Below are 22,465 nucleotides of genomic sequence, written 5' to 3'. Positions count from 1 at the left end.
ATTTCACCTTAGGCAAACATCAGGCAGGCACCGAAGGAGCAGAATATTAATCATCAGACATGAAACAGTGTACTCTGATGTCTCTCCTATTATTGCAGAGGATTTCAAGCAAGCCAGCTTGAAGAAGTATTTGAACAATTACCACCAACATTGTATCATCTGTGAAACCAGAGGAGGCAACACACTTGAACACTGTTATACCACCATCTAGAATGCTTACTGTGACACACCACGGCCTCACTTTGCAAAGTCCAAGTGTCTAGTTGTACTTCTACTCCCAGCATATAGACTGCAACACCAATGGGGAGTACCAAGAAGGTATGGTCAAAGGAAGCAGAGCAGCGCTTGCAGGACTACTTCAAGTTGCTGGACTGGACAATAATCAGGGATTCATCGTTGAATCTGAATGAATATGCCACAGTCGTCACCAACTTAATCAAGACCTGTGTGGATGAGTGTTTGCCTTTGAGAACATACCGGACATACCCAAGCCAAAAGCCATTACCAAGGAGATGACCCAGGAGATTTGTTGTCTGCTGAGAGCTAGATCTTTGACATTCAAAATCAGTGATCCACAACTATACAAGTCCAAGTATGACCTACAGAAGGGTACTTTAAAAGCAAAAAAAAATCCCAATTCCGATTGTAGTTAGAGGTGGAACTGAATGTACGTCAGCAGGCCATTACTTTCTACAAAGTGAAGCCTAACATCACGAATGGCTGTGATGCTTCAGTCCCAGATGAGCTCAACACTTTTTATGCATGCTTTGAAAGGGAGAATAAAACTACACCTGTACAAATCCCTGCATATCTGGTGACCCAGTGATCTCTGTCTCAAAGGCAGACATCAAGAGCATTTTTCCAAGAGGGTGAACCCTCACAAAGCATCATGTCCTGATGGTGTACCTGGTAGGGCATTGAAAACCTGTGACAACTGGCACAAGTATTCAAGGACATATTCAACCTCTCACTGCAGCAGCTGGAGGTTCTCAACAGCTTTAAAAAGACAACAATTATATTAGCACCCAAAAGGAGGTTGAGCTTCCATAACAATTATTGCCCAGTGGCATTCACATCTACTGTGATGAAGTGCTTTGTGAGATTGGAGAGTTTGGTCATGGTTACAATTAACTCCTATCTAAGCAAGGACGTGGACCTGCTGGAATTTGCCTATTGCCAGCATATGCTCCTGGACAACAGTAATACCTACGCAGGCTGCTGCTTATTGATTACAGCTCAGCATTCAACACAATCATACATCAGTTCTAATCAACAAGCCCCAAAACCTCAGCCTCTGTACCTCCCTCTGCAACAGGAACCTGAAGATACACACTCAATGTGTCAGGAACAGCTTCTTCCCCTCCGTCATCCAATTTCTAAATGGACAATGAACTCACAAACACTACCTCAGTATTTTTCCCCTCTCATTTTGTACTCTTATTTAACATACTATATAAAATATATCTTATTATAATTTACTGTTTTTATATCAAATATTGCAATGTACTGCTGCAAAACAATTTCACAACATATCCCAGTGATATTAAAATGGATTCTGAAATATCAGAATTCTGATTCTAATTAAGTTTGAAGAGAAAGGGATGAACAGCAAGTGGGAGGCTTTTAAAACTGCTATATCAAGAGTCCACAAGAAACACATTTATTATGTAAAGATTAAACATGGCGAGTTTAGGGAGCCTTGCCTGATGCGGGATAGTGAAGCTCTGTGCAAGAAAAAAAAAAGAGGCATATTGTGTTTAGGAGACAAGTGAATCCCTTGAAGACTAAGTAACAAGATTAAGATTACTATTAAGAGGAAAATCAAGGAGGCAAAGAGGATGTGAAATGGATCTGGCAGGTAGAGTTAAGAGTTTCTACAGGCTCTCAAGGAGGTTCTATAAATATATTAAGAGTAAAAGGGCAGATAGGGAGGGAGGAGGTCCCATTGGAGATTATCATCAAGACCTTATGTCTTCAGCCACAGGAGAATGCTCATTAAAAATTCACCAATTCTCCTCAGTGTTTACAGGGGAGAAAATCACGGTTGTTCAAGGTTACGAAAACAAATGGTGATGTTTTGGAGGTATTCACATTACAGGGAGAAAGTATTTGTAGCCGTATAGTGCATTAAGGTGGATAAATCCCCAGGCCCTGGCCAAAGTACATCCTTGGACTTTAAGGCTAAGAAGATACTGCAGAAGTGCTTGCTTCAGTGTCAGCCACCAAGGATATACTGAAGAATAGAATGTGGCTTAGGTTGTTCCATTGTTTAAGAAGGGTAGCAAGGGCAAGTCAGAGAACTACAGGCCAGTCTGCCTGACGTCTGTAGTAGGGAAGGGCAAGGGGACATTTTGAGGTCTTTAAACTTACCAACAATTGAATCAACAGAGCCTGACAAGGAGAAATCAGCATGGTTTTGTGCATGGGAAGTTGTATTTGATGAACCACAGACAGTTTCCTTTGAGGGGGAACCAATAGGTGAGGGTAGAACAGTGGCTGTTTTCTGTGTGGACTTTTGCAAAGCCTTTAATAAGGTCCTGCATAGTAGGTTGGGATGATAGGTTAAGTTCTATAGAATCCAAGCAGGGATAGATAGGAGGATTAAAAATTGTCTTGTAGGTAGGAAGCAGAGGAAGGCGATTTAAGATTGTTTCTTGGAATGCAGGCTGGTAACTAACAGAATGCCACAGGAGTCAGTGTTAGGACACCTGTTATATACAAATTATTTGGATGTGAATGCACAAGTCTCCTTCAATAAGTTTGCAGATGACACAAAATTAGGAAACTTGAGGTGATGCATTTGGAAAAGTTAAAACAGTGCAGGGCTTCAATTATGAATGGTAGGGTACTAGGGAATGGAATGGAACAGAGGGACCTTAAACTACAAATACATAATTTATTGAAAGCAGCGTCATACAGGTTATTGATGATAGGAGTTGGGGCATCATGTTGCAGTTGTAAAAGTCGATGGTGAGGACTCACTCAGAGTATTATCCAGTTTTTGCCACCCTATTACAAGACAGATGGGGGTTAAGTGGCAAAGATTCGAGGATATTGTCAGGACCAGAGTGCCCAGGTTATAAGGGAAGGTTAATGAGGCTGGGTCTTTCTTCCTTAGAATGTAGCAGATTGAGGGGAGATCTTAGAAGGTTTTTCAAAGTTATGAGAGACATTGATAAGGTGCCTGGTAACAGTCTTTTACCTAGGGTAGAGGAGTCTAAAGCTAGAGCGCATAGAGTTAGAATGAGAGGGGAAAGTTTTAAAAGGGACCCAAGGAACAGCTTTTATATTCAATTGGAGGGTGGCAATTAAATGAAATGAGCTACCAGAAGAGGTGTTTGAGGCAGGTACTTAAGAAGTACTTAGATTGGTACATGCAGAGGCAGCACTTATATGGGCCAAACACAGGAAATTGGGAATAGTTGTGCAGATAGCATGGTTGCCATGGGATCAGTGGGTGTAAGGGACTGTACCCATGCTGCATTACTCTATGGCTGTGACTTACCACTTTGCTCTTTAATGAAGCTTTTGACAACCTGCCTGAACAGTGGTCTACACGGCTTGATGTTAAAATTTGTTTAACAATCACTGTTACACGTTTCCTAGAGGTCCTTCTTTTGCTGTGGTAAGGGCACCACTCAATTAGAGAGGATTTTATTGACACAGATTTTAAAGTTTTATTAGAAAGACTCTTTTTACTTACCATTTCCGAGGCTGACTAAGTGGCTTATACTTGCTATATTTTATTTTCCATTCCAACACTTCCTTACATCGCTTGCATACACCTGTATGTACGATAGCATTTAGCCTCTGGGAAGGAGAAAACATTGTGTTAATGTTACAGCAATTACAGTGATAGCTTCAGAATAACAAGGATTTCAATAAGCTAAATCCCTCTACCTTAGACGGGAGGAAAATGTTAACTGGTGAGAGATATTTAAAACGGTGGACTGTTCAGCAACATATCTGAAGGAAATACAATTGTATTTAGGTGAGAGGCATAAATACAAGATAATCGGTGATACATCTAGTAAGATATTCAAGTGAAACTTCCTTTTCCAGGAATGCAAACAGCAGCAATATGCATGTTCAACAACAGAAACACTGCAGATTCTGGTCTACAGTCACAGGTTTACAGACACAGGGATGGAACTTTACCTTTGTGTGCATTTATTTTCCAGTTAGAAATTTTCAATGATAATTTTTCTTGTAATGCTATTTCCCTACCAAGTCATTCCAATTACTTCAATACAAAGTGTTCCTCAGGCTATATTCCCACCCACTGAGCACATCCATTGAAAGCTCACCGTAAATTGGCACATTCTGCTGCAACATTCAGAAGCATCTGTTTCAGTCTTAGGCTACATCCACACTACGCCGGGTAAATCCGTAACCGAAGCCTTTTCTCTTTGTTTTTACCCTCCGTCCACACTATAACGGCATTTTCGTCCCCTGAAACCAGAGTTTTCAGAAACGCTTTCCAGGGTGGGCATTTTTGAAAATGCTGCTCAGGGAGATCAGTGTGGATGGGGTAACCGGAGACTTCTGAAAACGCTGTCAGACGGCAGTGCACCATTTCATTGTTTTCTTTAACACAACCCAACAATTTCAGAACAGACGGCAACGAGTCTGAAGCCAGAAGAGTTAGAAGCGTACTCACCAAATACTTTGACCCATAACTTACTGGATAAATAAGTATACTCACTTTGCCCTGTTTTCCCGTCCTTGCTTGTATGAAGGTGGTTTACCTATTTATGCAAGTACTTCTCTGACAATACAATGTGTAACATTGTATGGAAATACAAGATAACACTGATGCAGACATGTTTTATACATTTTAAAACGTGCTTTATTAATGCAACAGAGTTATTCAGTTTTTCAATGTTCATCGTCAGTTGGGTCAATCTGTCCGTGAACTCCCTGTCGGTTGCCTCCGTATGCTCCAGTATTTGTTTTTTTTTAAACTTTTAAGTTCTCCTGCGTGACAGCCAACAGCTGTCCGTCGTTTTAAGTTTTCCAGTCTGTATCTACACAAACGCGCACTTCTACGGCGAGGTTCAACACCAAACATATCACTTGTTTTTGGTAGATGTGTCCTGCACATGCGCAGTAGGAGATTTGCTGAAATCTCTGTTTCAATGTAGACAGAGATATTTTTTTAAAACGCATAGTGTGGACGCCTATCATTTTTACGTGAAACCAGTGTTTTCAAAATTATCTGGTCTAGTGTGGATGTAGCCTTAAAAGACACATTCAAAAGTTGAAGGAACCATCAAGTGTTCTGTTCTCAGGGCTTATTGGGACAGTTTAGTTTTGGAACTCTCATAACTCCTCTAACTCCACTCTAGAAGCACAGTTAAACGTTTTTAATAATTATGATTTAATTAGCAGTGTTAAAGTTTGATTAGAGACCACAATATAGGCTTACCATTGGATTGAAGCAAATGAAACAAAAACACTGTAGGAATTTGGATAGAAAATTGGCTAAGTAACAAGGAACAGTATGTTGTGATGGAAAATAACTGAGTTTCAACAGTAGAGGCCTGGACACACACAGTTTTAATAATAAGGAATTTATTTACAAGGGTAAGTCGGGTCAACACAAGCAACTACAATACACAGGAAGCGGTGTGGAGACAGGGTACGGTTACACAAACAAAGAACAAGGGAAAAGCACTACGACAGCTATCTCCCTTGACCTTGGATAGCTGCGGCTCCCTTACCAGGATAAACGATAGACCTTCCCAAGCATAAATCAATGCACTTACCTCCAATGTGGTGGTCTGTAAGTGAGGGCGAGCCAAGGGCAAGTCTCACCTTTTAAAGCATGTGGCTGGGTGAGATAATCCAATTAAGGTGACCAATAATTTAGGTGTGCATTGATTAGTTGGGAGGGACCAAATGTTGATTGGCATGTGGTGTGTCCTTCGACCAGCCAGGTGGCAGTGCATCTGTCATGTGGCCGGTATCTCTGGATACACAGTAGTAATGAAAAGTTGTTTTTAGTATTAGAAGCTGTGTTTCCCCAATCTTTTGTATGCCATGGACCTCTACTATTAACAGAGTAGAGGTTGGAGGAAAGAGTACAATTGAGTTCCTAAAGAAGATTACAAGGTTAAGAATAGCTTCATGTCACATGTACATAAAACCAAATGGAAATACATTGTTTGTGTCAACAATCAACACTGTCTGAATATATGCTGGGGGCAGTCCACAAGCCCACCATGCTTACGCCACCAACATACCATGCCCACAATTTACTAAACCTTATTAATCCATGCATCTACAGAATGTGGGAGGAAACTGGAGCACCCAAAGGAAACCCAGGTGGTCACGGGGACAGAGGCAGGAACTGAAACCTGACTGCGGGCACTCTAAAGCATTACACTGGACTTTATGTAGCTTTTTAAATTTATTAACAATTTGAAGATAGTGCACAGGGCACTATTTCCAAATTTGCAGATGATACAAACCTTGGAGATGCAATGAAATAAAAACTGAACATATTGGATCTACTCAACATTTGTGGAGTGAAGGAAAGACTTAACAATTCACACAGGTGATCTATCATCAGAAATTGAAAGATCTTCTGTGCACATCCTTTTACAATTTTTAGGAAATACTTGTCAGGTAATTTTTTTTTGCATATTTGATTTAACTATTTTATATATACAGTTGCAAGAAAAAGTTTCTGAACCCTTTGCAATTATCTGGTTTTCCGCATTAATTACCCATAAAATGTTGTCTGATCTTCATCCAAGTCACAATAATATACAAACACAATCTGCCTAAACTAACAACACACAAACAATTGTACTTTTCATGTCTTCATTGAACACATTGTTTAATTGTTCACAGCCCAGTCTGGAAAATGTATGCGAATCCTTGTATTTATTAACTGGTAGAACCTCCTTTATCAGCAATAACCTCCACCAAACGTTTCTTGTAGCTGCTGATTAGACTTGCACAATGGTAAGGAGGAAATTTAGACCATTTCTCCATACAGACCTGTTTCAGTTCAACAATTTCTGGGATACCTTGCATGAACAGCACCTGTCAGGTCAAGACACAGCATCCAAGGTCTGGACACTGACTTGGCCATTCCATAATACAAATTTTCTTCTTTTTAAACCATTCTGTTGTTGATTTACTCGTGTTTCGGACCATTGTCTTCTTGCATCATCCAACTTCTATTAAGCTTCAGGTGACAGACATTACCCTGACATTATCCCATAAAATGCCTTGATACAGGTTTTGAATTTATTGTTCCCTCAATGACTGCAAGCTGGCCAGGCCCCGAAATAGCAAAGCAGCCCCAAACCATGATGCTCCTTCCACCATGTGTCACAGTTGGCACGAGGTTTTGGTGTTGGTGTGCAGTGCCCTTTTTCCTCCAAACATAGCAGTGTGCATTTCCACCAAAAAGTTCAACTTTTGTCTCATCTATCCATTGAACATTATCCCAGAAATGTTGTAGAACATCCAGGTTGTCTTTTGCAAACATGAGACATGCAGCAATGTGTTTTGGTGAGCAGTGGCTTCCTTAGTGATGTCCTTCCATGAACACCATTCTTGTTCAGTGTTTTTCTTATAGTGGACACATGAACAGAGACATTAGCAAGTTCTAGAGATTTCTGCAGGTCTTTTGCTGTCACCCTTGGGTTCTTTCTCACCTCCTTCAGCATTGTATATTGTGCTTAGTGTGATCCTTGCAGGATGCCCACTCCTAGGGAGAGTGGCAACTGTACTAAATTTCCTCCATTTGTAGACAATTTCTCTTACTGTGGACTGATGAACATTCAGGTCTTTAGGAATACTGTCGGCCCTCCTTACCTACGGGGGATTGGTTCCAGGACCACTCACGGATACCAAAGTTCGCAGATGCTCAAGTCCCTTATTCAACCTGTCTCAATGCGCTGGACCTTAGGACCCAGCGGAACCCCAGATCTTATTTAGCTTGTCTCAGTGCGGTGGACATTAGGACCCGGCGTCAGAGCTCTGAATGCGCAGTGTTTCTGTTCACAAAAATAATCACGAACTTGATTGAAAATAAAGTGGAAATAATAAAGTGACTGGAAAGAGGTGAAACGTCATTGGAAACACGTTAGGCTACGTCGGTCAATGATAGGAACAATTTTAAAGGATAAAGTGAGAAAGGTTCTGCCCCGATGAAAGCTACAATTATTACTAAGCAACGCAGTGGTTTAATTTTGGGGTTTTGGGTTTTTGATCCTCTACATCAACCTGGCATGGTGGAGTGCACACTCAGGAGCGATCTGTCCCGAGTCCAGAGAACTTCCGTTCCCGAGCCCGGTGCTGAAACATACGCTCTTAAGTGTTTTATATGCATAGAAAGGTAAAATATATACTATATACTAAGACAAACTTTTGACTAACTGACACTAAATAATACCGGATGTACCTGTTCCAACTTACTTAGTAAGAGAACTTCCGATTTTTAAAAAATCCCAATCCACGATAACCCACGCACATCTTCCCGTATATTTTAAATCTCCAGATTAATTATAATATCTAATACAATGTAAATGCTATGTAAAATGGTTGTTATACTGCATTGTTTAGGGAATAATGACAAGAAAAAAAAGTCTGCTCATGCTCGAACAACAAGTGCTGGAAGAGCACTTCCGGGTTTTCGCGGTTGGTTGAATTCGCGCATGCAAAATTCACAAATAAGGAGGGCCGACTGTACTTTTGTAGCCTTTTCCAGCTTCATGCATCTCTACAATTTGTCTTCCAAGGTCCTCTGAAAGTTGTTTTGATCGAAGCATGGTTTAAATTGCACATAAACAGATCCTTCTTGAGAACAGCAGGTTCTGTTAGTAACCTGACTTTGTAACTCTTTTCTTTTCTTTTTCTTTCTAAATCTTTTTATTAATATTAGTAATATGGACAGAATACAGATGATATATTGATAAAGAAATTACCAACATACACATTCCATTACATATGAAAAAAAAACATACATAATAGTTACAATATAAATGAGTTTACCAAGACATAAGCCATAAGATATATGTATGGACATAGTAAATCTAAATATTTTATAATGTATAATATAAAAAAAACAGAAAAAAGAAAGAAAAAAAACAAAAAAAAAATTTATATAATGCAAAACTAACTAATCTAATAACTATAACTAATAAGTAATATAAAAGAAAGAAAAACAAACAAAAGAGAAGGAGAAAAAAAAAGTGGGCTGTTTATAATATCTCACAAAAATAAGTATTCATCAATGCCGTCACTTCCGGTCCTCTCAAAATACATAAGCTAGGAAATCAAATGTACTTGGCACAGGGTCATATTACATCATATGAAAATGTTGAATAAATGGTCTCCATAACTTTTCAAATTTAATAGGTCTCAAAAGTACCACTTCTAATTTTTTCTAAATTTAAACATAACATAGTTTGAGAGAACCAATTAAATACAGTGGGAGGATCAATTTCTTTCCAAATCAACAATATAGATCTTCTAGCCTTCAGAGTTAAAAATGCAATCATTCGACGGGCTGAAGAAGATAAATGCTGTGAATCTAACATTGGTAAACCAAAAATTGCGGTAATAGGATGAGGTTGTAAATCAATATTCAAAACCGCAGAAATAATATCAAAAATATCTTTCCAATATTTCTCCAAAAATGAACACGACCAAAACATGTGAGTTAAAGACGCAATTTCAGAATGACATCTATCACAAATAGGACTTATATGAGAGTAAAAATGAGCTAATTTATCCTTGGACATATGGGCTCTATGTACAACCTTAAATTGTATTAGTGAATGTTTGGCACATAACGATGATGTATTAACTAATTGAAGAATTCTATCCCAATTCTCACTAGAAATACTAAAACTAAGCTCTCTTTCCCAATCCTGTTTAGTCTTATAAAGGGGCTCTGAACGTATCTTCATAATTATATTATAAAGTTTTGAAATAAGCCCTTTTTGAAAAGGGTCTAATTCAAATAAACTCTCCAAAGTATCTGAAGGCACAAAATTTGGAAACGTAGAGAGTACAGAACTTAAAAAATGTCTAATCTGTAAATATCTAAAAAAATGAAATCTCGGCAAGTTATATCTGTTGGATAATTGTTCAAAAGACATGAAACAATTATCTAAAAATAAATCAGAAAATCTTAGTAATCCCTTAGTTTTCCAAGCTGAATAAGCTTGATCTATAATGGAAGGGTGAAAAAAACAATTAGATACAATAGGACTATTTAAAACGAATTGAGTCAACCCAAAAAATCTCCGAAATTGAAACCATATACGCAATGTATGTTTAACTATCGGGTTGTCAATTCGTTTCGGCAATTTAGAAAGAGCAAAAGGGAGAGAAGTCCCTAAAATAGAACCCAAAGCATAAGCTGATACCGATTTAGTTTCTAAACTCACCCAACAAGGGCCAAAAGATCCACCCCCATCTTTCAACCAGCATAACAAATATCTAATATTAGCTGCCCAATAGTAAAATCTGAAATTAGGTAATGCTAACCCGCCTTCCTTTTTTGTCTTCTGTAAATATGTTTTACCTAACCTGGGATTTTTATTCTGCCATATATATGAAGAAATTTTAGAGTCAACATTAGTAAAAAAAGATTTCGGGATAAAAATTGGTATCGCTTGAAAAATATATAAAAACTTAGGTAAAATAACCATCTTAATAGCATTAATCCTGCCTATTAGAGATAGAGACAAAGGTGACCACTTAGTAAACAAACCTTTAATCTGATCAATTAAGGGTAAAAAATTAAATCCAAACAAATCTTTATGGTTCTTTGTGATTTTGATCCCTAAATAAGTAAAAGAGTCATTAACTAATTTAAAGGGTAAATTTCCATAAATTGGGACCCGTTTATTTAATGGAAACAATTCACTTTTATTAAGATTTAACTTATACCCAGAAAACTCACTAAATTGAGCCAATAATGATAAAACTGCTGGAATGGATTTCTCCGGGTTAGAAATGAATAGTAATAAATCATCTGCATACAAAGATAACTTATGAATATCTGTCCCACGATTAATACCCAAAATATCCTGTGATTGTCTGATGGCAATTGCCAAAGGTTCTAAGGCAATGTTAAATAGTAATGGACTAAGAGGACATCCCTGTCTAGTGCCCCGAAATAGGCGAAAAAAGGGAGATCTTTGATTATTGGTAACCACTGAGGCTACTGGAGTATGATAAATCAATTTAATCCATGATATAAATATCGGACTAAAATTAAACTTCTCCAACACATTAAATAAGTAAGGCCATTCAACTCTGTCAAATGCTTTCTCCGCATCTAATGAAATCACGCATTCTGAAGTATCATGTGAGGGAGTATAAACAATATTCAACAATCTCCTAATGTTAAAAAAAGAATAACGATTTTTAATAAAGCCAGTTTGATCATCTGAAATAATTTTGGGTAATACCTCCTCCAATCTAGATGCCAGTAACTTAGAAAAAATCTTGGAGTCTACGTTCAATAAAGATATAGGTCTATAAGAAGCACAATTAGTAGGGTCTTTATCTTTCTTCAATATTAGAGAAATGGAAGCTCTATAAAAAGATTGTGGCAAATTCCCTAATCTAATGGCCTCCTCAAAAACCTTACCTAACCAAGGGGAAAGAGTAGCGGAAAAAAATTTAAAAAATTCAACTGTATAACCATCTGGACCCGGTGCTTTCCCAGAATTCATTGAGGAAATAGCCCCTTTAATTTCTACATCCGTAATAGGAGTATCCAATATCAAAAGATCATCAGATGATAACCTTGGAAAATTTAATTTCCCCAGAAAATCAGACATGGTATTATAATCTTGAGGAAATTCAGATTGATACAGGGAGGTATAGAAATCTTGAAATGCCTTATTTATCTCATCATGATTAACTGTCAGATTCCCATTCTGCTGACCAATCTTAGTGATTTGACGTTTAACCAGAGCATTCTTCAATTGACTAGCTAACAGTTTACCAGATTTATCACTATGTATATAAAAATCAGATTTAGTTTTCATTAATTGATTTTCAATCGAGGATGTAAGTAATAAACTATGTTCCATTTGAAGTTCAACCCTTTGTTTGTAAAGCTCCTTACTAGGAGCAATCGAATATTTCTTATCAATCTCTTTAATTTTATCAACCAATAAAAGAGTTTCCATCTTGATACGTTTCCTCAAACCAACAGAATAAGAAATAATCTGTCTTAACTCTTTTAATATAAAAAAAATCGGGCAGGGTACCTCTACAACCCACACCTCCAATCTCACCTCTGATTGGAATACCAGACTCCAAATTGCTTGTGTTGAAGTCACTACCCCAGAAGTTCACATACTTTTTTGACCCTAGACTAATAGTTTAAATGGTGTACTCAGTATTGACAAGTACAATTGTTTGTGTTATTAGTTTAGGCAGATTGGGTTTGTCTATTACTTGGACTTAGATGAAGATCAGACCATATTTTATGAGTAATCAATGCAGAAAACCAGGTAATTGCAAAGAGTGCACAAACTATAACAAAAGGGAATCAGAATCACGTTTAATACCACTGGCATGTTGTGAAATTTGTTGTCTCTGCGGCAGTACTACAATGCAATACACAAGAGAGAGAAAATGAATTACACATGTATACTGTGATTCATTTTTCTCTATTACTCCTTTGGCAAAGACAAATTTCACAACATATGACAGTGACATTAATCCTGATTCTGATTCCCTTCTGCTAAGAAAAAGAAACCCAGCTTATTAAATCATTCCCTTATAACATCTCCAATCTGGAACCATCGTTTAAGATTTCTGGAGAAGAGTCAGTAACTTTCTCCCGACAGATTTCACTGGACACACCAAGTAGTGAACTATTAGACCTCAAAGATACAGAGATAACTTGGTGGAGAAGACGAATTTGGGGAAACAGGTAAAATTTAATAATGAGAATTTCCAAGAGTTACACTTCAGTTTGGAGAATTAAAATCAATATTAACTACAGGACACATATTATGGGACCAAAGCAACAGAGTTCTTGGTTAAAGGTGCATAGCTTGCTGAAAACAGCAGGGTGTGTTGAGGCAATTACCTATCCTGCTGTTTTCAGTATGCTTTGGATAAGTTAAAATAAAAGGGTTTAAGGGAGCCTGGCCTATATAGAACACAAGGGGAAAGAAGTCAATTATTTTTCCCCCCATAAAACATTAGTTTAGCTCTCTCCAGATCCGAAGGTTGTATTTTAGGAAAGTAAAGCCCTTAACAAACATCACTAACAACAGATTACCAAGCCACTTATCCCAAAATTGTTTGTGGGTGTTTTCTGCATACAAATTAGATGTGATCTTCACTACTTCAGTGATAAATCCAAAGCTGCTTCATTGGCCATAATGAGGTTTGAGGTGCCCCAAATATTAAAAAGAGCATAAATAAATGCAACACACACAAAATGCTGGTGAAACGCAGCAGGCTAGGCAGCATCTATAGGGAAAAACACTGTTGACATTTCAGGCCGAGACCCTTTCCTGACGAAGTTCCACCAGCATTTTGTGTGTGTTGCTTGAATTTCCAGCATCTGCAGATTTCCTCGTATTTGCAGCATAAATAAATGACCATTTTTGGCAAGAACAATTTAATAATCACGTGCTTGCAATTCAGCTTCAGCCATTTTGCTGTTACAACCTACACACAGCATATCATATCATATCACAACATATCATCTTTCCCAACCTGTTTCGGATTCAATTAATGGATTTTAGAGGTAGGAATACAAAATACTGCAAGTGAAGTGTAGTGGTAATTGTAGTGGTAACAGATTTCCCCTAATTTAATACTGAAAGCCCAAGACTAATTGCAGTTGTTCTGGTATGGCCCACACAAAATTTTATATAGCTTTAGCATAGCTTCTGTCCTCTGGAAAGCCACTCTTCTAGGTACAAAGACCACCAACTATACCTGTCCGTGCTACTGATGTACATTAAGCAGGTACATGGATTGCCATATCTTTGCACTGTTTTACAGTCCCTAGATTTTTATTATTTTGCAATTAACACAATGAATGAACTCATATATCCATTGCAATCCATTTGCCATAGTGAATGCGTTAACATCACATACTGAGCTAATGTTTCCCGATGCTGTTTTGAGCACTCCGTTAATTGCAGTAGCCTACAGCACACTGCAAATGTATGAACCATGCGGTGAATACTTCAAAGACACAAAGAAAAGCTGGTGGAGTGCACAGATGAAACTTAATTATACTGTAGTTTTGTAGGGAGAACCAATATTAACTACAGGATGCAAATGTTAAGGAACTAATGGGTGTTCTTGGGTGCAGTTGAACAGCAGAATATGTTCTGATCTTGAGAAAATTACGATGAGGATACAATTGAGACAGAAGAGCTGCAGGTGCTGGAGGAATTAAGCATATATAGAGAGAACTGAAATGGACAGTCAACACTTCAGTCAAGATCTTTCATTAGGATTGGAAAGCAAGTGGTGAGCTTATCAGTATAAGGTAGGGCGAGAAGTGATGGAGCAACAGCAGCTCCACCGTTGATCCATGAGAAGTGGGTCAAATGGATACAGGTACAGGGTACAATTAGATCCGTTGCGTCTTTAAATGCGGTATTTAGTTAATTTCACTTCTCAGTTCTTTCTTCGTACACCTGTAAACTTCTTCATCCAAAACAACTAAACCCAATACCACTACCTTTTCAAGGTGGGCATTTACTTCTCACGGATTCATCTATCATAAACACAAGCAGCTGGTTACCAAGGCCTCTGAAAACACTTTGCCCATTTGTTTTGGCAAAAAATCTCAGAATTCGAATTGCTGTAGTATTGAAAGATAATAAATATTAACCTGGAATAGATCAACTTTACAAAACCAGACATCGATCCAACAACGAGGTGATTACTTACCTTCGTCTTATTACTTTTGTCATACTTATCATTTTTAAACACAATGACATTCTGGTGCTTTTGCGCTCGCTTCCTTGCAACGTTACCCCGTTCACAGCTCATAATATTTATATAAATGTATAGATTTTCTAAACCACATGGACAACCAACTGCTGCAATAACCCGGAAGTTGACGGACAGAAATCACATGGAAACCTGCAAATGAAGCAATCTTTGCCCTGATTGGCCCTTCTCGTAGACACTCGACAGGCTGACAAGCACGTCAATCATCGAAACACAACCAACCAAAGCAAAAGTAGCGTTCGCTGGCTGACCCCGCTTACCTTTTATGTGAAGTTTACAGAGTTATTTATATTTGTGCAAACCTCTTCTCCGTTGTGCTGCTTTACCAAATACATCTAAAGCGCCCCCCAGAGGAGGGTAATTATTATTTAAAAAAGCTTTTTTCACGTATTCATAGCAAATACATTAAAAGCCTGTCCTTTCTGTTTAAGGTGCACTCCACCCCTAAATGTCCAATTTCCAGTGAGACTGTAAACACCAACGGTATCTTTTCCAAGATCAGCCAGGCACAGATGAATTGCTGAAAGGGGATGGGGGGAGGGTGAAGGTAGTTGACCTAATAAAAGCCCACTTCCTCGACCTCTGAAGGGCATCTTGGCCAGGTCTAGATACAGGCATAACATAATCAGCAGCAAGAACTCAAAAGGTCAAGCAGCATTTTTGCAGACAAAGGAATGGTCGATGTTTCAGGCTCGACCCTGCTTCTGGATTGAGAGTGGAGGGGGAAGATAGCCTGTGCATGGAGGTGAGAGGGAAAGATGGGACTGTTAGGTGATAAAGTGGAATCAGATATGGGGGGAAGAATGATGGGCAGATGGAGTTAGGTAGGGGAGGAGAGGGAGAACGTGGGTATTGGAAAGTGTGTATTTAACAGATCAGAAATATCTGAATAATATTGTTTGATTAAGCATTCTTTGTTGTTTACATAATGTGGGTTATATGTAAAAGTACATAAATAGCATGTGTTATCATGCTCCCGTGTGATATGTGCACTCTTTGCTTAAAGTCAAAACTAAGTGAGCAAGATGTTGAAGCTAGCAAGATGTTCAACTTAGAATAAAGCGTAGTGAGGCAGTTGAGTTTAAAAGTAAAATCACAGCACTTTTTTTTCTTTGGAGTAACATGTTTTCTTCACAAAAAGTAAGATGTTAGAGTTTTTAAAAAGGCAGGAGAATTCACAGGTTAATAAACAGCAGGTGATAATAATCATAACAAAAGAACAAAAATGCTGGCTACATTGGAAAGATTGACATATTTGATCCACAAAGTTAGCTGGATTTTGTATAATGAACAAATTGAGCAGCAGTACTTTGAAATAAATAAAATAGCCAATGAGAAACAAGTGCATTGGATTTAAAGATATATTGTTTGCTTTGAAGTTTAACTGCTCCAACCAAACAGACAGAAATTAGCTTTGCTGATATTGTGAAAGTAATGAAGGAATATTTAGAACTTAAACCATTGCAGAACTCTTTAGATTTCATACATGGAATCAAAAGAAAGAGTCATCCATTTAAGTGTACATGATTGAATTGAAGAGTTTGTCATTGTCAGTTCAGTGATGGGCTTAATGATACACTGAGAGATTGTTTAGTTTGTGAAAACTTACAAGAAAATATTCAAAAATGGCTCCTAACTGAAGCACAACTTAAATTTAGAAGAGCAGTTGAAATAGCTGTATCAATGCAGAGATGCAATTAAATTGCTGTCAAGAATGAAAGTGAGTGTGAACAAAATTGTAACATCTAAACAGAAACTGGACTGACTGAACAAATTATGTTACCATTGTGGCAGGGATCAATGCAGATTTAAAGATGAGACTAGCAGAAAATGCAATAAATTAGGACACACTCAAGGAGTGTATTAGGCAGACAACAACAAATGGACTACACAGGGAAGAGAAAAAGATAAAGTCAAGTTGCAGTTTCAAAAATGCACAATCTGCATGCTACTTATGAAAAATCTGATAATAATGAGAATGGCACTGGACTGGATAGCCTTGAGATTTATATAGTGATAACTAACAATAGACAATCGATATGGCTTACACCAGAAATGCACAGGAAATTAATTCAAATGGATTTGGACATTGGTTCATCTGTTTCAGTCATTCCACAAAATGAGTTTTAGAGACATTTCAAAGATACTAAACTGAAGGTAAGAACTTCTACTGGAGAAAAGATAATTCCTGTGGGAACACAAGTGGTTGAGACGAGCAGAACTTAATTGTAAATGCATCTGCCAGTTGTATGCCACATCCCCGACAATAGTGTCAACTGAAAGTGAAGTAGGAAAGGCAGTGGATGATGCCACTATTTCAGGCTGAGACTGTTCAGCAGGACTGGAGAAAAAAGATGAGGGGTCAGAGTAAAAGGGTGGGGGAGGGGAGGGAGAAATACGAGGTGATAGGTAAAACCTGGGCTGGAGTAAAGAGCTGGGAAGTAAAAGTAGATTGGTAAAAGAGATACAGGGCTGGAGAAGGGGGAATCTATTAGGAGATGACAGAAGGCCATGGAGGAAAGAAAAAAGGAGTGGAGCACCAGAGGAGGTGATGGGCAGGCAAGGAGGTAAGGTGAGAGAGGGAGATGAGAACGGGGAATTGAGAAGGGAGGGGTATTAGCAGAAGTTCGAGAAATTGACATTCACGCCATTAGGATTGAGGCTACCCAGACAGAATATAAGGTGTTGCTCCCAGAACCAGAGTGTGGCCTCATCGCAGCAGTAGAGGAGGCCATGGATGGATATGTCAGAGTGGGAATGGGAAGTGAAATTTAAGATTGGTGGCCACTGGGAGATCCCTCTTTTTCTGGCAGATGGAGCGTAGGTACTCGTGAAGCAGTCTCCCAATCTGTGTCGGGTCTCACCAATACACAGGAGGCCACACTGGGAGCACCGGATATAACAGATGACCCTAATAGACTCACAGGTGAAGTGTCGCCTCACCTAGAAGTTTGGAGACCTGAATAGTAGTGAAGAAGGAGGTGCAGGGGCAGGTGTAGCACTTGTTCTGCTTGTAAAGATAAATGCCAGGAGGGAGATCAGTGGGGAGGGACTAATGGACATGGAAGTCACATAGGGAGTGATCACTGAGGAAAACAGAAAGAGGGGTGGGGGTGGCAGGATGAAGTGCTTGGTGGTGGGATCCTGCTGGAGATGATGGAAGTTACGAGAATCATGTGTTGGATGTGGAGGCTAGTCGGGTGATAGGTGAGGACAGGAGGAACCCTATCCCTGGTGGGCTGGTGGGAGGATGGGGTGAGGGCAGACATGCATAAAATGGAAGAGATGTGATTGATGACAGCATAGATTGTGGAGGAAGGGAAGCCACTTTCTTTTAAGAAGGAGGACATCTCCTTTGTTCTGGAATGAACAACATCAACCGTGAGCAGATGTGGTGCAGTTGGAGGAATTGAGAGACAAGAAGGCACTTTTACAAGTAACAGGTGGGAAGAGGTGTAGTCTAGGAAGCTGTGAGAGTCAGTGGGTTTGTAATAGACATCAGTTGATAAGCTGTCTCCAGAGATAGAGACAGGAATTGAGAAAGGGGAGGGAGGTCATAATCAGAATCAGGTTTGCTATCACCGGCATGTGACGTGAAATTTGTTAACTTAGTATCAGCAGTTCAATGCCACACATAATATAGAATAATAAGTAAGTCTTATTCAGTATACTTTATACAGTATGTGTATATTGAATAGATTAAAAACCTTACAAAAAACAGAAATACTATATATCAAAAAAAGTTAGGTAGTGTCCAAGGCTTCAATGTCCATTTAGGAATCAGATGGCAGAGGGGTAGAAGCTGTTTCTGAATCACTGAGTATGTGCCTTTGGGCTTCTGTACCTCCTAACTGATGGTAACAGCAAGAAAAGGGCATGCCCTGGGTGCTGGAGATCCTTAATAATGGACACTGCCTTCTGAGACACTGCTCCTTGAAGATGTCTTGGGTACTTTGTAGGCTGGTGCCCAAGATGGAGCCAAGTAAGTTTACAACCTTCTGCAGCTTCTTTGGGTCCTGTGCAGCAGTGGACCGTGCCCCCTCCCCCACCATACCAGACAATGATGCAGCCTGTCAAAATGCTCTCCATAGTGCAGCTACAGAATTTTTTGAGTGTATTTGTTGACATACCAGAACTCTCCAAACTCCTAATAAAATATACCTGCTGTCTTGCCTTCTTTATAACTACATGGATATGTTGGGACCAGGTTAGATCATCAGAGATCTTGACTCCCAGGAACTTGAAACTACTCACTCTCTTCACTTCTGATCCCTCTATGAGGATTGGTATGTGTTCCTTCATCTTACCCTTCTGGAAGTCCACAATCAGCTCTTTCGTCTTACTAACGTTGAGTGCCAGGTTGTTGCTGCGGCACCACTCCACTAGTTGGCATATCTCACTCCTTTACGCCCTCTCGTCACCACCTGCGATGCTATCAACAATGGTTGTATCTTCAGCAAATTTATAGATGGTATTTGAGCTATGCCTAGCCACACGGGTATATAGATATTAGTCATGGGTATATAGAGAGTAGAGCAGTGGGCTAAGCACACACCCCTCTGAGATGCACCAGATTTTCCAGGTCTGCCGAGCAGAATTCATCAGTATATTGAGGTAGTACAAAGTTTATTTTCCAGCAAATTGTGACCCATTGTGTTGCTGTTGAGGCAATTCTTTTTATAATCTCAGGGCAAACTTCTTCACACAGGTGTTGCGAGTGTGGAAGCAGTGCCCGCGAAAGTAATTCGGGTTCAATCGGAACATTTGAGATAAGTTTGGATATGTTGGAACGACCTGTTTTTATGTCGAAGTCCTCTCTAACTATGACCCTCCGAATCAGCTACGCCATTCAGTGCACGCATACGTGTACGAGACGCAGCGGCAGCATGGCTTGCCTCCTTTTTGCGCATGCGCTGATCGATCAGAAGGGCCGGCCAATACGCACATGCGCGCTAGCCGGCAAACTTTCCTCTTGCCTGCTCCCTGGTGTGACGTTGACGCATGCGCGCCTTCCCGGCGACTGGCTGCCCCCTTTTCCCCTCCCACAACCTCCAAAGGCGTGTCAGCGCCGTCAGATCTTAAAACTAGGTATTTAAACAAACGAAAAGTATGGGAATGCCTCAGCTGACAGGCGCAAAATTAAAATATCGGATGTGAGAGGAGTTGCGGCCGGAGGGCGTGTGGTGATCGTAGGTTTAACTCAGCGGAAGGTTCCGCCGACCGTTGAGTCCCCCGGGGCCTGGTGTCGGCCGACAGGTGGGGGCGAGAGTGCCATCGCATTGTCCCAGAACGCAGCAACGCGGCCTGGCCTCCTCTGCCTCCTTTCTCCCCTTCCCCCGGAGAACTTCAGGGGATCTCGCTCGGGTTTCTCTTCCCCGCCGCCGCCAACCTCTGCTTCCTTGGGGCCCAGATGACTTGCGGCTTCAGGTCAAGTTTCTCTTCCTTTTGTGAAAGGGCTGTAGACTTACACTTCAATCGATGAACGTTAAGGGAGAAAAAATACGGTGGATTGACATTGAAGCATCCGGTGTGTGGCTGCCGACCTCCCTCAGAATATTCATCATGCCATCGTCCATCTTCCGCTCGGAGTCCAGTCACCTGTGAGAGAGAGAAAAAAAAATCCTTAAGGCGTTTTCACAAAGAGAAAGTTCCTCGTTAGGATCTCCGTCCCAGTAGTTTCCCTGCCTGTGATCGCTGGAGTGGCCCGTTTATTCATTATTTATTTGATTGATTGACTGTAAGTGACTCGTAGTTTGGCCTTGCGATGAATAACCTGTCTCTGAGCGAGCTGTGTTGCCTCTTCTGTTGCCCACCCTGCCCCGGTCGCATCGCTTCCAAACTGGCTTTCCTGCCCCCGGAGCCCACTTATGCTCTATTGCCCGACGAGTCCGGGGGCCGCTGGAGCTTGCACCTGGCCGAGCGGGCGGACTGGCAATACTCCCAGCGGGAGAAGGACTCTATCGAGGCCTTCATGACCAGGACCAGCCGGGGAAACCGCATCGCTTGCATGTTTATCCGTTGCTCCCCCAGCGCCAAATTTACGCTACTTTTCTCGCATGGCAATGCCGTGGATCTGGGTCAGATGAGCAGCTTCTATATCGGCCTGGGTTCCAGGATCAACTGTAACGTATTCTCCTACGACTACTCGGGCTATGGGGCCAGCTCCGGGAAGCCTTCTGAGAAAAACCTCTATGCAGACGTCGATGCGGCTTGGCAAGCCCTTAGGACCAGGTAGGGAAATTCATAACATGTTTAATCGTGGACCGTCCCAGTCCCAATATGTCAACTCTTCCACCTCTCCACTGTTGCTTTGGAAATCTTTCCATTTCCAATATTTATTCACTTCGCTTTGATTATAAGGTGAATTTACTCTGAATGTATTGTGTTCTTTACTGTTAAACAGCACAGAAACGGGCCCTTTGGTCAAATTCTTCTCACCTACCTCTTCTACCAAACTCTTCTGACCTGCCTATAGTCTCCCCCTGGGTCTCCTTCTCCTATGATCCACTCTCCTCTCCTATCAGATTCTTTCTTCAGTTCTTTACCACTCACTTGGCTTCACCTATCACCTTCTAGTTATCCTCCTCCTTCCTTCCTTACCCCGCCCCAGTCTTTCTTTTTTGGAGTTTTCCCCTGTCCTTTCCAGTCCTGATGAAGGGTCTCTGCTGAACTGTTGATCGATTATTAATTTCCCTCCTGATCTGCTGAGTTCTTTCAGCATTTTGTGCATGTTACTTCAAAAAATTCCATGCCTATTAAGGTGCCTTCCTTATTTGGCTGCATTTAGCCTGCATATACTATAGCTTTCATATATACATGAACCTGTCCAAATATTTAAAATTTTTTTTTCTAATTGTACCTGCCTCTACCACTTCCATGGGTAGCTTGTTCCGTGTAACCATGACTCTCGGTGTGGAAAAGCGTGATCCTCAGGTCCCCTAAATCTTTTATGTACTCCCCATGATTTTTAAAATCTCTATAATATCATCTCTTAGTTCCTGTCTCTCCATTCCCTGCTTAACTCAACCCATGTCTTAATCTGCACCAGTCACATTCACCTATATCTTGGGACTTCTGAAGCAGTTATATAAATGTTTCATCCTTGTTTCCAAATTCTCCACAGCCTAGTCACACTTCTCTTAAAAGCTTCATCTTAATAGTTCTGAGATATCTGCAAGTATAATTCTGGTTACTTCTGTATCTTGGAATACGGGGGGGGGGGGTGATAAGTTTGTGGCCTAAGATAGAAGGAGTCAATTTTAGAAAACCTAGCACATTTATTTTTCAATGTAGTCCCCTCCTATATTTACACACTTAGTCAAGCGGTTGTGAAGCATATGGATCTTGGACTTCCAGGAAGTGTCCACAGATGGGTGATTGATAAGTTTGTGGACTAAGGTAGAAGGAGATGAGTTATACAGCTCTCGTTACATGCACATGCAGGTCAACTCTTTGAGTGATTATGCAGAAAGTTTGAAGTTAATAA

General features: G+C 40.1%; 2 protein-coding genes across 3 annotated transcripts in view; one reads left to right on the top strand and one right to left on the bottom strand.

Annotated features, from left to right (window-relative positions):
• Positions 1-15,213, bottom strand: part of c7h9orf85 (chromosome 7 C9orf85 homolog) — a 39,949-nt gene extending 24,736 nt beyond the window's left edge. Inside the window, exons 1-2 of one of the 2 annotated variants that reach the window (XM_059974788.1) lie at positions 14,917-15,213; positions 3,704-3,810 (exon numbers count right to left, since the gene is read on the bottom strand). In XM_059974788.1, coding sequence (XP_059830771.1) covers positions 3,704-3,810; positions 14,917-15,018 — 209 coding nt within the window. In that variant the 5' untranslated portion in view covers positions 15,019-15,213. The remainder of the gene's footprint in view (positions 1-3,703; positions 3,811-14,916) is intronic. The other variant, XM_059974787.1, reaches the window with a different exon arrangement.
• A 4,770-nt stretch (positions 15,214-19,983) lies between these two features.
• The window catches only part of LOC132396819 (alpha/beta hydrolase domain-containing protein 17B), an 86,962-nt gene continuing 84,480 nt past the window's right edge, over positions 19,984-22,465 (top strand). The window contains exon 1 of the mRNA XM_059974780.1: positions 19,984-21,210. Coding sequence (XP_059830763.1) covers positions 20,744-21,210 — 467 coding nt within the window. The 5' untranslated portion in view covers positions 19,984-20,743. The remainder of the gene's footprint in view (positions 21,211-22,465) is intronic.

This window comes from Hypanus sabinus, chromosome 7, assembly GCF_030144855.1.
Source record: "Hypanus sabinus isolate sHypSab1 chromosome 7, sHypSab1.hap1, whole genome shotgun sequence".
In the NCBI taxonomy this organism is placed as follows: Eukaryota; Metazoa; Chordata; class Chondrichthyes; order Myliobatiformes; family Dasyatidae; genus Hypanus; species Hypanus sabinus.
The sequence above is the reverse complement of the archived record's forward strand: the minus strand, read 5'-3'. Positions and strand labels throughout refer to the sequence as shown.